Genomic DNA, 16914 nt, shown 5'->3' with positions numbered 1-16914 from the left:
TAAAACTTTTATTTCCTCCAGCTATCTTCATTACTATAAAATTACTTTTTGTCAGACACTTTTAGACTTTAACGCAAGTACTAATAGTCTTCTGTAGTACTTATACTTTTACAAAAAAATCGCTTTCGGTACTTTACAAAATACTTAGATAATGATCTAAGTAAAATTTGTATTATGTAAATTAAATGTCTCACTATACATTTTTGGATCCTTATGGCTCAGTAAATTTACATAATGCACTTATTTGTACAGAATATAGTTGCTGCTATTCAAATTAGGTTAAATGTTCTACTTTCATATTGTTTGTGTCCAGTGGTGGGAGGTAACAAAGAACTTCTTAAATATTTTTTTTCAGTTGTCTGTAATTTGCACTCTGTATTGTTTTTAAAACTTAAAATCCCTACATTTGACAACAGACAACATCTCTACTTTCTGCTTCTTTGTCACTTTGTGACTTTTTTTCCTCCCTCAACCTCAACGGATGATGAAAAAGATGTATGTAGAGGTAGATTAAGTCATCCGGGGAAGGTAAAATGTTCCTCAGATCTAATGTGTAATGGCAAAATAGTAATTCATGTTTTACTGCAAACATATTTCTATAAATGCTAGAGTTAAGACAACAGACCGTTTAATTCACAAAAAATCATTTCATGTTTATTAAATTACAAAAATACATAACACAAGATATACATTTATAAATGTAACATGGTTTAAAAAAAATGGGAACCACAGTAGTTTCAATACTGTGATAATATAAAACTATTTCATTTAAAAAAACGATGTCAGTTCTTTGGCTTTACAGCTGGTTTATCATGTAATATGATGTGGTCAGCAAGTGAATCATATAAATGGTCCTCCTTCATTCAGTTTATCATGGACGCGTTGGCATTTGTTTTAAGTGCAAATCGGTTGTTCAACACAAAGATTATTTTTCCTTTTCTCGTCTAAGAACATGTAAATTGGATTCCAGTTGGAATTAACATTTATGCACCAACCGAGTGGGACAGACCACACTTTTTTTTTTAAATACCAGGGCAAAATCAAGCTAGAAGGCAAAAAAAAGGAATACGTTAAAAAAAAGACAATATTTGGTCTTGTAGTCAAACTTGCAGAAATATTTGTTTTTTTTTGTGCTCTACTGATAGATGCAAGGCACACAGGTGGAAGCACTGTAGAACAGTGGTGCCCAACCACCGGGCCGCGGACCTGTACCGGGCCGTGGGCACCTTTGGACCTGGCCGCGGCGGGCCACACAGTTGAAAGAATAAAAAAAAACTTACTGTACTTCCGGTTAATTGATTAGCCGAGGCTTAAAAATATTTTATTCTGAAAAGTGACCAGATTCTCTCTGTCTACGATGGACTCGACACATGTCAAGATGCTAATTATCTCAGTCACGTTTTGTTACCCTTGTTATGGTAGTGGACTTGCGTTTGTTGTCGTAGCCTTTTTATTAATCAGCCGACGAACAGCCAAGCACCCCCCCCACACACACACACACACACACACACTCCCAACTCACTGGGTTGCCAGTCCGCCAAAATTGTGGACATGTATGAACCGGTCCGTGGTGAAAAAAAGGTTGGGGACCACTGCTGTAGAAGACATGTGCAGGTGAGGATTTAGTTAAATAAACAAAGCTTATTTAACCAGGCTGCATTGTGAGGTTTCAATCATTTCATCCCACTTTCTGATTATGCCAGTGAAGTGCAGGAGAACATACATGTATGAGTTTTTTGAAAATGATCAAGTATTGACCAGCAGGTATTATAAATCAGCTCACTGACACTTTTGTGCTCCAGCATATCGAACAAAAAAGGCCACATGATAAAGAATAACAGAGGTTCAGTGAATGTTACCACCCACAATGTAATACTCTACTTGCCTTCTCATATTCAGCATAGCTAGTGTTTCCTATTACTTCACTTAAAAATATGCACTTCTCATAAATAAGTGGACTCATATCATAAATTACCAAATATATTAATTACCAACGTAAGAGTGGTCACGAGATGACCACATTAAACTCACATTAAATATTCAGCAGGCTCCCTATATGAAACAAGCATTCAACAAATTAGACACACAGTACTAAAAAAAAGTACTTTAAAATAAAATGTCTTATTATACATGTATACATACACTGAAGTGTACAACTGTTTATAGATTGTACATCATGTGCTCTTAGCTCTGATAGACACACATTCAATAAAATAAAATAAAAAGCTAACTCCTCAATATTGGGATGACATGGCACACACCAAAATCCATTTTTTTCATATGGGATTTTTCTTATTTAATCTATTCACTTATTTTCCTTAGACATCTTTGGAGTAAAATTCCCCTTGAAACATATTTTTTTCTGGCCGAATTGTTTAACATACATAGAATCTAGCAGCGATATACACTGCAAATTGAGAAAGAGTATAAATAATTTTGAAAAATTTCCCCCAAAAAAAAATAGTATATTAATCCTGTAGCCAAAATACACAATTCAAGAACATAAATTATTTTGTGTATATGGACTTGTTGGTATTTTACTAACATAATACAACAGTCTTCTTTTCTTTTTTTTTGTTTGACCCATATACAATAATTTAATTTATATTTTAAGGAAATATTTGTTTTGCAGCGGAGTTTTTGGTACCTTCTCCTGTTGCATATTATTTATTCTATTCACATAATTCTAAGGAAACAATTTTTTAAAAAGTGCAACATGGGCCTTTGCAATCAGAACCTTGGCAGAGATTGCAGAGGAATTTGATTTAAACAGCAACAACAACAGTCTCGGACATTTTAAGGGCACTTTAAAGTGGAAGGCACTGACAGATGAAGATGCAAAGATACTGGCCATGCTACGGTGGTCCCAGACTCCCGACTTGTGTTGTGATCTCCGTCAAGGTGTGTTGTCCAACCTGCCACGTCTTCTATCGCTCGATCATAGTGTCCACGTCCATGTCATTCAGTAAATAAATATCCGTGTGCCGTGCAAGCCCCATCTGCAGGAGAGAGAAAGAAGACAAGCACATTTCATCAGTGAGGTGCACTTGGAGGCTCAAGTAAGGTCATTGATCAAAAATATTTCCTTAATGATTATTCTTATTGTTAACAATCAATTTGTAAGTTTATATGGTAAATGCAGATGAGAGCAACACATAAGGAAGTTCGTTAATAACATGTTAACATTGTACTTATTTGGGCCCATTTGTGCATCTGCGAAGACTGCAGAATCAAAGTGTGATTTTTGAAAAACAGGAGAGGGAGGATAATCAATCACATGACTGGTGATTTGAATTAGTGATTTGAGGGTGCTCACCTTTCCTCATATAAACCGGGAAAGTCCTGCAAAAAGAGTAGTTCACACCACGCACACTATTTTACGAAGCTAAAATTTAGAATTCAGACATAAGACACCATGTAAGCAGTCCTTGGTGTTTATTTTAAACAAATGGTGGGTCTCAGTCAAGAAGCAAAGGACACAAATTAAGACAACAAATGTACGCAACACTGCATTCATGTTTTTTCTCTGCAACAGATCAAATGTGCATCAAAATAAAAAGGAGGGAACAGATTTTTAAGAAAGAAAACGAATCACAATGATGTGCTTGATGGCATACTGTTTTGAAAACACTTGGTAATCCCTTTTAAATTAGAATACTGATCTTATCATAAATTTAATTAAAAACACAAATATTTGTCAGGTAAACAAAAAATAGGGTGTGTTTTGTACTAAACACTGTGCTTTAGTTTTTGTACAAAAATTACTAAATGTTGGCCGATTATAGCAACATTGTGATGATGAGCTTTGACCTGAGCTTGAAAACAGATTTCAACTACACCACTGCACCTGTCATGTGTGCAAAATATATATATATCACACCTAATATTTGAGTTTTGACTCATGTAAATAATTCATTTTAATGCAACCTGGAACTTCATGAAACATTTTTTTTTTTAATATTACTATTTTTCATTTATTATTTCAAGGGGTCCAAAATATTAATAATTAAGTTTGCTTTATGTTTAACCTTCTTAGAACACAAATTCCACTCAGGAAGGACAGAGCAGGGACTTGAACCAACTACGTCTGGACTAAGGATGACATGCTAACCAGTCAACCACCAATGCACTACATACAAATGAAATTACTACATTATTATTTATTGTTCAATGAATTCATGATCTTAGTTGTCCCCCCTCACTTTCATATACAAAAATCAGTGTTAAGGTTAAAAGTGGACTAAGGACTGTTTGTCTTAATTTTAAGCGCACATTTAGCAATTAAAAATTTCATTGAATAATAAATAAGAATGTGTTTATAAAGGAATGTGTTTGAGGTCAAAACAAGCAATTGTGCTTAACCCAATTTTACACAGGTCCAGTTGGTGGCAATGTTAGCTGAGCACATCTGCATTATAGTTTCGGCGGTGTGAGCTTCAAACCCGAACTTCGAGTTTTCTCCCATATTCTGAAAATGTGCATGCTCGGTTAAGTGAAGACTAATTTGACTTAAGGTAAAAATGTGTGTGAAATGGTTGTAATGAGGAATAGAAAATACATCAAACTATAACAAGTTAAAATCTCTATTTGAGACAACTTCAAGAAATAAGTTACTACAACATTCAAAAAGGGTTTACATGAAGTAAAAGATTTCAGGTTAATCTGAAAGGATTTTTAATTTTTTTTTGCTTTAAGCAATAAAGACAGTTTACTTTAATTACAGACTATCTTTAATAAATGGTTTGACTCACCTTATGAAATTGGTTTAAAAGTTAAAATATCCGGTTGCACTAAGTGAATTATTGCATGAGTCAAAGCTTAAATATTAAGTGTGCCAGATTTTTTTTTTTTTTAAAGTTCATCCAGTGCTTCATTTTTTTTCAATGTAGACCGAGTTGGAACGCAGCGCAGAGATATGTTTTTATAAATCCCACGCCATTGAAACCTTCAGCTGCAGCTAAGTTGTAATTCTCTTTCTGCTTTATCAGTATAGTATGTAGTATACATACAAGTATGTTTTAGTACAGTATGTGCACCCCCATGATAATATTGCAGATTCCTTCCCATTGAATGCCGCATCGCCATTAACTGGTTTGGATTGAAACACACAAACATACAAAGCAATGTAAAGAATACTGAGGCATATACCGGTATATATTTGATAGTGTATTGTAACATAAAATGCAAATTATATGTTACAAATGGAGTAGGATTTTAACTTTTAATGTTAGATTAAAATGTGGATACAACATTCATCATAATATCAAAAAGACAAAGAAGTGAAAAAAAAAAGCAAAGAGAAAAAAAAGAAGACATTTTTACCACGGATGCACAAATAAAGATATCAGGCCACATTCCGTGGCATGAAACTTGGTCGTTCGTATGAAGTGTGTCTATTGTTCGCCCGGCTGTGTTTTATCTACTTGGTCTACTTTGTATGACTTCTCACATTTGATCCCTTTGACTGAGTAATAAATCAGCAATTTCATGAAAACAGTTATCTCAGAGACACACTAAATAAAGGATCAGTGCAACTGTCACTGATTAATACTTGGACTTGAAATCTAACAAGGCGTGATGAAATGTAATCATCTAAGCATAATTGTGCAAACATTCACCTTCAGTGCCTTGAACACGTTACAGCCTCACAATATCATAAAACAATTATTCGGAATATTATTTGGCAAAACAAATTCAGACTTTTCTGTTTTTACATATGAAACAAACTTATGATGCAGCAAATAAACGTGAAGAAATCCAGTGACTCAACTGCATCGGGTTAATTTGACATGATGGAGCATACTGATATTTGACTGGGATGCCTACAAAAAAAATTGCACATTGAAATTAATTTGTAAAATTTCAGTCATTGAACTCATTCACTGCTTTTATGTATGACTGCAACTGCCTGTAGTGTGAACATTTTGTGCCTCCTTCATTGACCTGAAGCAACAAACAACAACAAAGTTTGTTGAAACTTTTAAATGATGTCAGCTTCCCCAGTTTGAGGTCTTCACTCCACGGCAATTCAGCATGACTACTGCAACAATTTCATGATGTAAATATGCTGGCTGAACATTTTGCAACTCATATAAAGATTTGACTAAAAAAATAAAATTGTAGTATTAATTGTGCTTTGCCATATGAAAGCAAACACGGTGCAACCTGTAAAGTCAGCGTCTTGGAACAGATTGTGTTCAACCTTGTCGATTTTCTAAAATTAGATTCATACAGAAGTGGATTTATATAGTGGCATGCAAAGTCGAACACTCTCCTGATGTCGACTTTACATACACCGATTCTGATAGCCGGTCGGTCCGACACGAGAATAATATGAAAGATAGACGGGGAAAATGCTTCGACAAACTCCAACAGTCCCGGTTGAGTACAGGGCTCAGAGTCTTCAGAAGAAAGAGGAATGCTGCTGTTCATCTCTAGGAGTCGCACTCAGACTGTTCCTCTATCAACACAGCAGGTCGATTGCTTACCCTGCTGCCAAAGTCCAGGCAGGAGACCCCCAGGGCGACCAAACAGTGCCACGCCTGCACAAAAAGACAGGACAGACTAGTCAAATCACAGAAAAAGACATTGAGTGGAATGTGACTGTTTTGAGCACTGTTTATTCGCTTGCTCATTACTGTAAAATGTGATCCAAAACGTGAGCACTATGGTAAATAAGCCACACCAACTGAATGTGTAAAAAAAAAAAATCTGAATTTTTTTTCACATGCATGTTAAACACACAAAAGAGGAAAAAAATGCAACCTCATTATAGGAAATAAACACAGAGTACCTTGAAAAACTAAAACAATGAAACCGATTCTGCCGAGTTAAGGAAAAGTTGAGAATAGCTGAGAATGCAACCCTCCTTGAATAGAGAAAAAACGCCAAATGAGCTGCATTTTTAACTCATTCACTCCTAGCCATTTACACTGAAGCAATCTCCTTCACTCTCGGCTGTTTTACTGGATTTGGACTGATTTTGCAAGGCCCACAGAATATTGTGTTCCAGAAATAAACTCGCAAATTTGCCACTTTATAAAGTCACACATTTGTGAGTTAAATCTCAGAATATTACCCCACCCTCTAAACAAAGTAATAATCATATGTGGCTTTAATACACCATTGTAGAACTGTATGGTAGTTATTCCCAAAAAAAAAAAAAACTGCCATCTAATTTTTTCTCTCTAGTGGCACAAAAATGTTCAAGTTTGAGAATGCTTCTATTGTAAAACAGTCCAAAACTAATTAGCTGTTGAATAATCCAGCAGGAAGCCAACTCACCAGGTAGCCTACAAAGCCCAGGTAGGCGACGGAGAGCAGAGCGGCCAGGACGTAGAGCCACACGCTGTGTAGAGTCGCCACATAAACCACCACAAAGTACATGTTGATGGCACAAACCAACAAGATGACAACGCCACCACCGATCTTCCAAAACCTGAAGGAAACAACAAGATACTTTCATTACAGATGTTAGATATGTACATGGATAATAAGGAATATTGGCTAAAGTCGCCTTGACTGACGCCTGAAGGATTGGACAGAAGATGACCTACACCCATCACATTTTTTTGTAAATATTTTATCAAATATTTTGAAACAAAACTGAGGAAATGACACTTGGCTACAATTTAAAGATGTTCACAGCTTGCATGGCAGCTCAAATGTACACTACAAAATAAATTCTTCTTCTTTAAGCCCAGGCCATCTTTAAGTAGAGCGACAATTTGTTCTTTTTTATTCCTCAGAGTTATTTGTCATTAGGTGAAAGAGTGCTCACGTGATATACTGTTACAAAACATTTGTCAACAGAGCATAGTTAGTCACTTTGTCGTAGTTTACTTACAAGCCATTCGCAAAGTCGTTCATGATGGACGTCAGGCTGGTGAAGGTTAAAATTGGGATCAAGGCAAAAGGAAGCTGAAGGACGAAAAGCAGAATTAGTTGTATACATCCTGTACCAAAATCTCATATATGCGTGCACTTAAATTAAAAAAAAAAAAGGTAAATATAGCAGGTTTTGCAAGTGCTCCTAAACGAGTCAGACCTGCATGCTTTGCAGCACATTAAGGAAGTCGTTCATCCCAGTCAGATGCTGCACATCCTGAAAGATGGCGACCAGCAGCGTTGGCGTGATGGCGATGGAACGCGTCAGCAGCACTCGTGCGAAGCGAGACCATCGCAGGTTTAAGAAACCCTTACCAAATAGTGAGGGGGAAAAACATAAGCGCATTGTCTTTCTTTGTTTCGATCTACATTGTCGGCAATCACGCAAACGTACCTCCATAACAAACTGTCCAGAGTAGGTGCCTGTCATGGTGGAGCTCTGTCCTGCTGCAAGGATGCCGATGGCCCAGATGTACAACGCAGCAGGGCCAAAGAAGCAGCCCAGAACCACACCCTGAATAATAAATGATATCAAATAAAAAATTATATATTTTGTATTTTTCACAATGCACTCAACTTAATTACGCTAATCAGGCAAAAATAATAACAATAAAAAACAATTAAGTTCAGAATAAGAAGTGCCTTCACTACTGTCACTGTAAGCTCTGCCTAAAACAAAATGGTGATTTAAGTATACTCAACTGTTAAGTCAACATAAAACATACTATTATAATTCAGTAAAGGCCCGAATGGTGGTTTACAAGCAAAGTTAAGGTTGAGTTTGATAATTGCTAACTGCTAATTGCTACAAGGTCATATACAAAACAACATTCAGACTTTTGTAAAGTTTGAGGTCTCTTAAAAAGGCCAAGTCAGTCAAAAATGTTTCTTTAATATTTTAGGAGACGACACTAGTTTAAACATGGTATTCGGATTAATATTGCTCATGGGGCGGCCATTTTGTCGCTTGCTGTCGACTGAAAATGACATCACAGTTGCTTGGGGCTCAGGTAACGACCAATCACGGCTCAGCTTGCAAACATCAAATGACCAAGCCCAGAAAATAGGTGAGCTGTGATTGGTCGTTACCTGAGCAACGGGGGATGTTATTTTCAAGTGACAGCAAGCGGCAAAATGGCCGCCCACTAAGATGGAAAAAAACAGGCTGCATTTTGCTGCTTAACTCATATTTCATATTTAAAATTTCTCAGTTGCATGTTTAGACTGGTGGGGCTGCATAGAACATATTGGAAAAAGCATTTGAAAGTGAAGGCACCATCTAATATTCCAATTATGACCGACACTACCTCCGCAAAGAGTTGTGTGAGGTTACCTGCTATTTAGTGGAAATAAATGTGCTTACTTTGACCTATAATTAAACTTCTTAAAAATCTTACGCCAAGTATTGATAAGCAGACATACCCCCTTGTAGATATCGACCTCCAGTGTTTTATTGTTGTCAGGGAAGAGACCTTGGTGAGGGATGCTGGTTCCATTGCACTCGCGGTTCTGCCACCAGAAAATAAATATGAATACTGTAGTGTACTTTCAGTCTGATTGCTAAATAAACTTTAATATACCCACCACATCACTGTTGGTCTTATTGTAGAAGGCCTGGGCAAATACTGCTACAACAAAGACGTTGATGAGGAACGAGATGAAGAGCGCGATGGTCGACTCGATGAAGTAATACTTGTTGGCTTCCTTCACTGCTTTCTTATTTCGACGGTCAATATCACGAGACTGGTGCATGGGGAAATGAATGAGAGTTAATAGTATTATTACTTATTACACACGCAAGTCATTTAAAACACTCTTAGCTATCAATAATGTAACATATGCAATACTGTGTCATTATTAAATGTCCTCTGACAGATTAAATTTTTAAAAAAGTATTATATTTGTAAATGCATATTTTCCCTACAGTCTTGCAGTAAATGCACGTTTACTTCAGCAACTCTAGATTAAATTATACAAAGGAATGTGGTTAATGGTAAAGAATTCATAAAAAAAAAAAAATTAAAAAAGAAGAAGCTTTTGACTACCGGTACTCTCTCTACCACTACTCTTGAGTATTATTTATACTGGATGCCTGAACTCACTTCAACTTGCTTCAAGATGCCACACAATGGGGCCCAAAACAAAGCTATTAATGCTTTGGCCTAAGAATTCTTTGGAATTGATTCCGACGCAATAAAAACAATTCTCACTTTGACCAGAGCCGAGTGAAGGTAGATATTGTGCGGCATGATGACAGCGCCTACGATGCCAACAGCCTGCTCCAATTGCGTGGGCCCACATCCGGCACAATACGGCACAAACATGCCCTTCAGGAGCTCCCCCTGGTCTGGTTTCACAAGCACATACTACAGGGAGAAAAGCAAAGGGTTACAAATGTTGTTGATAGCCTTGGTCGAATAATGAGGAGAAAAGTTACCTCGTAACCAAAACTTAAAGCCATTACAGTGATAAGAAAGCCGAAGAAAGCTTCTAGTTTCCTCAGGCCTACAACAGGGATCAATGTCAACAATGAGGGTACACTCTACTGATAGCTTTGATTTAAAAATCATCACGTACCATATTTGTCCAAAAAGAGGAACACAAATGTATCTGTAATGGTAATGAGCACTCCAGCCCATAAAGGAATCCTGCAGGAAAAGGAAAAATGTGATATTGAGCAACCACAATAAAAATATTTCATTTTCATAGAGTAGTAGTAAAGATATGCTAGATACCTGCCCGCAGAGAGAAGATTGAGAGCTATTGCGCAGCCAATCACCTCCTGCATGTCTGAGCCAATAATCGCCAACTCCACCATTATCCATAATATGATTCGTGGGACCTGTAGGAAAGGATGCACAATTTTACATAGCCTTCTAGAGCAAAAACTGCTATACAGTTTCACCACTAACTAAAAATAAAATCAGTGATTGAAAAACAAAAGAACGATCTGACATTTCGCTAACATGGAGGGAAAAGGGGAAATTTAATGAAATAAATAAAATAAAATCCAAAAAAATGAAAAAGACAGAAAGTGATTTCATTGTGACAGCGCCTGTAATATCAATTAGAATTATACATAGTAGATACAGTGAAAGTCTGGCGCGCCACCGGGCTAATAATACGCTGCGAGAAAGCCTGTAATATACAACACGCAGTTGTACAAAATAATATAATCATAAGTGTTTATTAGTCATTTATTATAAAAGTGCATTTCTCTTTTAATAAAGCCTTGATTAATAAAAGCCTATCTTAGACGCCTGGTAGTCGCTGTACATGGGTAAAAAAAAAAAAAAAAGTCCCAGTTGCCAGTGTTGTTCTAAACAGGAGTATGGATGCTCACAGTGGAATATTGCCGGTTGCAGACTTCTGCCAGGTGCATTCCCGTGACGACGCCGAGACGTGCTGCCAACCTCTGCAACAGCAGTCCTATGACGGTGGCTGCTAACAGCACCCATAGGAGCTGAGGAGGAGAAGATCAGCAGGAGATTCATTGGATGGAGTTTGGGCTGGGCAAGATGGCTTGAAAATAAAATCGACTTTTTTCACAGGATTCAGAATTTTTTTTATTATCCTGAGAATTAAACTCGACTAAAACGATAAAAATGATTAATCGCCCAGCCCTAGATGGAAAAGCATTTTGACAGTGAAATACAACATTAACAGCTAAATTGTATCACTAAGTTTCACACAATGTGATGCAGGACAAGCCTCTTTCAAATTTTGAAACTGCAATGATGTTTACCTAACCCAGCTAACCCATCCACCATGACGCAACTTGCACTTTAATAACACACCATAGCTAAAACATGTATTTGTGTTTATTTACAGACATGCAAATCACAAAGTAAAATCCCACCATTGACAATGAAGCATTTTAACCCCCGAGACAGTCAAGATGAACAATTTCAAAGCATTCACCTTAAATCCAGCTTCTGCTCCAGACTGCAAGTCAGACTCAATGTTTCCTGGATCCAAGTAAGCAATGCTCATCAAGAACCCGGGTCCAGTGAAAGCCCAGAGTTTCCTAAAACTGAACACCTGAACAAGTGAATAGAGCCGGTGACTTTTCTTCATTAATTTATTTGCAAAGTAAATGAGCAATTAAATAACATTTATTTGAGTCAGACAGTACCTGATTGACATCTTCGGGAATAGCCACCTTCTCTTCAAAGTATGTGGAAAAGGGCTCGTCGACGTCTGCAGGAGAGGATGGAGGAGTGATAGAGCTGTACTGGTTGGTCTCTGTGTCCCCGTTGTCTTGAGGGGAGTCCTCTAAAAACACACACAGAAAACAGTATTTTATTGTATAGTGGTCAAACATACTGTAGACACAATCTACTTAGCTGACTGAACAAAATAAACACATGATAAACACATCCATACACAACAGCCCCAATTGACAGCCAGCCGCGATCCTGACCACACAACAGTCAACTCTACACGATCATTTTATGACTCCCACAACACTCACCAGGCCAGGCTCCACCTTCTAAAGCCACACACACTTAAAGTCACAGATATTATAGTGTGGAATATGAGGATGGCGACCCCAAGTGGACAAAAATAATACTTGCACCTCATATGCGCATTATGTTGTTTAATAATACAAAATACATTTTTATTCAATTTATCAAATTGATTCTAAACATGTTTGACAGCGGCAGTCCTAGAAAAACAGGAGGGAGATTTTGTTAACAAAGTGGGAAAATGATCAATTCTGAACGCGATTATTTTATACCAAACAATTTTTCCCCCCAAATAAATCATTCAATTCAAATGATCAGATTTGGAGGTTTTAGTGAAATTCGCATAAAGCTGACATATGCATACAGTAAGTGTAAAGTATGACTACATTCTAGATTAAACATCTGCTTTAATGAGCAGAAACAGCCATTGTAAAACTAACTACTAGGGGAAAGTAACTCATGTCAGTTTAAAAGTTGTTAAAGTGAATATTCTAGTTTGCTGCTTTACTTCCTTCATTAATGACACCAACCAGCCCCAAAGGACAATGTGGACTTGACTGACCGGTGACACTAAATGACTCAACTCAGCCTTTTTAAAAGTCAAAACATTCTGACATTACACTAAAAAAGAATTCCCTGGGAAGACAGCGCTGCAAATAAATGTGTCAACATATCACTGTGTATACAAATAGAACTAATTGAACTTCAGCCCTAACGTTACTCATACAATAATAAATTTCACTAAATAGAACTGTCAGAATCGGACCAAAAAAAAAAAAAAAAAAAGAATTGATTTGGAAAATGTAGTGTACATCAACCTGTTTTTATGTAGGTTTTCAAATTTCAATCTTTATTACTATTATTATTTTTTTAAAGCCCTTGTGGCATAACACTGACAATAATGAAGTACCGGTACCGCCATTCTAATATCAAGGGTGTATACGTGTGCGTGCGTGCATGTTTGTGTGTGCTGCTCATGTTTCTGTTGTTGTAATCTGTTACCTTGCAAGAGGTCTCCATCCTGCTGGGCCTTCATCAGAGCAGGCCGATAGATCCCTGGGAACTTGAGGGATGACTTTCAGCCGCCTAACAAAAACAAACCAAAACAAATCGGAATATTTTACCGAAGCCTGAAAGATTTCTTCTGAAAAAAATGCACAAATCTCCTGACTATTTTGAAATAACGAGAAGAAAAATTGTTTATTGTTGCAATAATTTTTACTTCCTGCATCTTCCGCTTTATCTTTTTTCAACAGAAAATATTTGGGTCACAAGATGACCGACCTACTAAGGCAAAAGTTTCCCTTCTACTTTGGATGAAACCTTCCTCCTACATTAAAAAAAAAAAAAACTCTACTAGTGTATTCTTTGATGTCAGCACTCCAAGGATGAAATTCCATTCCAGGCAAAGGGCATAACTTTAAAACATTTCTCTGACACAGACTAGGCACATGACTGTAGGATCATGAGGTAAACGCCACAAAGCAACTTCTCCACCCAGTCAAGCTTTCACTTCCTCAGCAATCAATATTTTGTGACTCTCTTTGGATTTGCAGGACAACAGGATAATTTCTTGAATAATTTGATTAATTATTTATTTAAGTAAATAAGCAACATATGATGACGTTGATAATCTGAGTCTTTTTTCCCCCCATTTTGCTCGATGACAATGTGCAACAAGTGAATAGATAATTATATACAAAAGGGACAACACACTCAATTTCTTGGACAGGCTTATTAGATACGTTTCTGCTGATAGCATTTACAATGAGTTCCATACAGTTCCTGGGGGCTTTATGAAAATTCAGTTTTATAGGACAATAATCAGTATCCCATAGCTGGCTAGGAAACAAGAGAAAAAATTAGTTAATACAAATACAGATTTCTTTATCCGCACTAGGGTTGGAAGATGGGTGGACTGAGTTTTTATTAGAGATAATTTGAAAATTACACATTTTCATGCCTGCACAAAAGGTGTGTCACGAACTAAAATCCAGTGGAGAATACAGTATACTGTTTTATGTGTCAGCACTTGGTCATTGAAAGAGAATTTAGAGATTGCCGGTGGTTGGGGTGGGGTTGGGTGTGTGGGGTAGTTATTTAACGCTGGGGAAGTATTTAAAAAAGAGTGGCATCTAGGATTTTGCTTGTTGTTGTTTTTTTTGCTGTCGAAATGTGTCAAATTTACCTCGAATAGCAAGTAAGAGTGAAAGTATTGCCTGTGCGGTTCAAGTTTTTTTTTTTTTTATGATGATGACAGTTTGGACCCTGGAAGAACGTAGTTCAAAAATCATTTATCTCAAATGGAATTTCTGTTTTGAAAGTCAGTGATCAATATCCCAGAGCATATTGTTGCCGATCTTGAGGTACCACTGTATGCCATTTATTAGGATAATATCAATTTTCACCAATTGACAAATACTTTCCTTCTAGATCTGAATGGGAAAAAGTAACTGAGGGATAAGGCACTTTATCAGCACTTGGCAGCATTTACAATCACAAGTGCACATCTGTGACAACTCCCAAACGAACAAGTGACATCTAATGGTAAAATACAACAGTCCGAGGAGCTCAAGTAGAGAAATAATTAGATTGAAAAACTGGTCCATCGAGGCGTCAACAGGATGACTAGAAATTACGCAGGTTTGTTATAAAATGTTCAAAGGTAAATAAATAGAACTGTACAGAAATTGCAGCTGTGATTACTAATTATTCAAAAACAGTCAGTTTAAAAAAAGAAAGACGGATCAGAATACAAAACAGAAATTATGGTGACAATGTTGACTGGAAGATGGACTATTATGACGGGGATTTAGGTTTTACCTTAAGTAGGGTTACTTTTTGTTATCAAAACTTGTAACCTCTCGTTCTGATGCCCTAGGTAAAGTAAAAACAATCTGCCCACATTGACGAGTGTCTTTTTTTGTACGTGTAATACTCTACATGTTAAATCATACCTATACCTACCTACCTGTACAAAAAAAAATCCATAGCAGGTTGACTATATAAGACACAGAAGCTAACACATGCTACGTCCGTGTTAGCTAGCTTCCTAGATTGCTTCGCTTAAAGTGACCTTTACCAAAGTACAATATTTGAAATAACCATACCTGATTATAGCGTAGGGAACAGTCTATAATATTGTAGTTAGGCAATGGCGTCCGATATCCAATACACACCATGGGTATAAATATAAAGTCAGAGAATAAAATCAGCGTTATCAGGTTGAACTCAAGCACATTTGCGTCTTGTTGGATCTTGCCATGTCAACTTTTAGTTAAAGAGTCACTGCGCATGCTCATACAACCAACACGTCCCCGATTGGTCAGTGAGTAAACGCCATCTAAATTACCCCTTGAATTTGTCTGCCAGGTAAAATGTTGTTAATTGTCAGACACCGCTTTTTGTGTGTGTCATAGACCGATAAACATTAATTTCGTCTTGGATTCTGAGCCGTACGTCGAAGTTGCGGTTGAGGTAAATGTGAACATATGTTATGTTCTGGGCTGGGTGGCCTTGTGCAATTTTGCAGTTTTGATTGTATTTGTCCATTACAGCATCATTTTGCAAACATAATTTTCCAACTTTGTGGCTAATACTTTGACAAAACATCTGCAAATATGTGAATCCGCGGGTGCCAACCGTCGACTGTACATCGTTTACCCAAATGGCCCGTTTGGATTCTGATAGTAGTAAATCCCAGCATGGTCAGTAAGAGGCGCTGTTGCCATTCCACGTGAAATCAAGTAAATGGGTAATCTGAGACTGGATGAAGAATCTTAAATTGGTTCATTTTATTTATTTTTTTATTTATCTTTTTTTAAAATTTGTTTATTTTATTTATTAAAAAAAAAAGAAATGAAAGGGGACAGAAACAAATAATATGTAAAACTTGTCATATCTGCCCCTAATTAACACAAAAGGAATGACAAAATCACAAAAATAAATTCAATATCATAATTTACTGCTACATATTGAAATGCATTTTTCTTTTCATTCATTCTTTTATTAAAGTATTCTCCGAAGTTGTTATAAATTATTATTATTATTATTATTATTATTATCAACTAGCTAGGTTGTCAATTAAATCAACATTTGCAGCTGAGCTTTTGTCCACATATACATGCTTAAGAAGAAAGTATGAGTCACTATTGATCCACCTGCCTTCCAAACCTCCACATTTTCCCCTTAAAATTCCCGTGTGCTACTTATGGTTTAACTTTTGAACTGTCACTCAGTGTACGGGCAAGAGGTTTACACTGTTTTCAGTTTGTAATGTTTTTAACAATGTTTGAAACTATAGAGAATATTGTGACATTTGTAAGATTAAATAAAGTAAATAAATAAAGTGGTCTGAATCAGAATCTAAAAGTATGTAATTGTCTGAATACCAGCATGTCCGTGGATAGTGAGCCATGACATTTGGTTTTATTAAACCTTTTGCAATTATTTTATTTATTTATTTATTTTAATTACTGCAGTTTGTTTGAGTCATACCGAAGTTTTACACTCAACTTCACGCTTGTCATCACAGTGCTATTACATCTCGCGAGACTTT

At 36.6% G+C, this 16914-nt stretch overlaps 1 protein-coding gene across 2 annotated transcripts; it reads right to left on the bottom strand.

The window, feature by feature from the left end:
- Window positions 1-633: 633 nt before the first annotated feature.
- On the bottom strand, window positions 634-15646 carry LOC144056441 (natural resistance-associated macrophage protein 2-like). Of its 2 annotated transcripts, none has more exons than XM_077573269.1 (17): window positions 15467-15645; window positions 13359-13442; window positions 12023-12162; window positions 11809-11928; window positions 11231-11350; window positions 10623-10729; window positions 10465-10535; window positions 10325-10392; window positions 10098-10253; window positions 9472-9630; window positions 9310-9396; window positions 8282-8401; window positions 8048-8197; window positions 7847-7920; window positions 7285-7438; window positions 6489-6542; window positions 634-2999 (listed from the first exon to the last, which is right to left on the bottom strand). In XM_077573269.1, the coding sequence occupies exons 2-17, from the start codon at window positions 13390-13392 to the stop codon at window positions 2928-2930; spliced, it is 1686 nt and encodes a 561-aa protein (XP_077429395.1). In that variant the 5' UTR covers window positions 13393-13442; window positions 15467-15645; the 3' UTR covers window positions 634-2927. The 2 variants fall into 2 exon arrangements, with proteins under 2 accessions (XP_077429395.1, XP_077429396.1); XM_077573270.1 differs by lacking the exon at window positions 634-2999 and adding an exon at window positions 3023-3342 and having other exon boundaries at window positions 15467-15646.
- Window positions 15647-16914: the final 1268 nt, after the last annotated feature.

The sequence above is a fragment of the Vanacampus margaritifer genome, chromosome 8 (genome assembly GCF_051991255.1).
Source record: "Vanacampus margaritifer isolate UIUO_Vmar chromosome 8, RoL_Vmar_1.0, whole genome shotgun sequence".
NCBI classification, from domain to species: domain Eukaryota; kingdom Metazoa; phylum Chordata; class Actinopteri; order Syngnathiformes; family Syngnathidae; genus Vanacampus; species Vanacampus margaritifer.
The sequence above is the reverse complement of the archived record's forward strand: the minus strand, read 5'-3'. Positions and strand labels throughout refer to the sequence as shown.

What these genes read in the sequence shown, in the direction of transcription:
- LOC144056441 (XM_077573269.1), bottom strand. Translation starts at nt 13,392, where the DNA reads ATGAAGGCCCAGCAGGATGGAGACCTCTTGCAAG. An exon ending in AATCTTCTCTCTGCGGGCAG is followed by an intron (nt 10,536 to 10,622) that starts GTATCTAGCATA and finishes CTTTTCCTGCAG; the next exon opens with GATTCCTTTATGGGCTGGAG. An exon ending in ATAAGACCAACAGTGATGTG is followed by an intron (nt 9,397 to 9,471) that starts GTGGGTATATTA and finishes TTCTGGTGGCAG; the next exon opens with AACCGCGAGTGCAATGGAAC.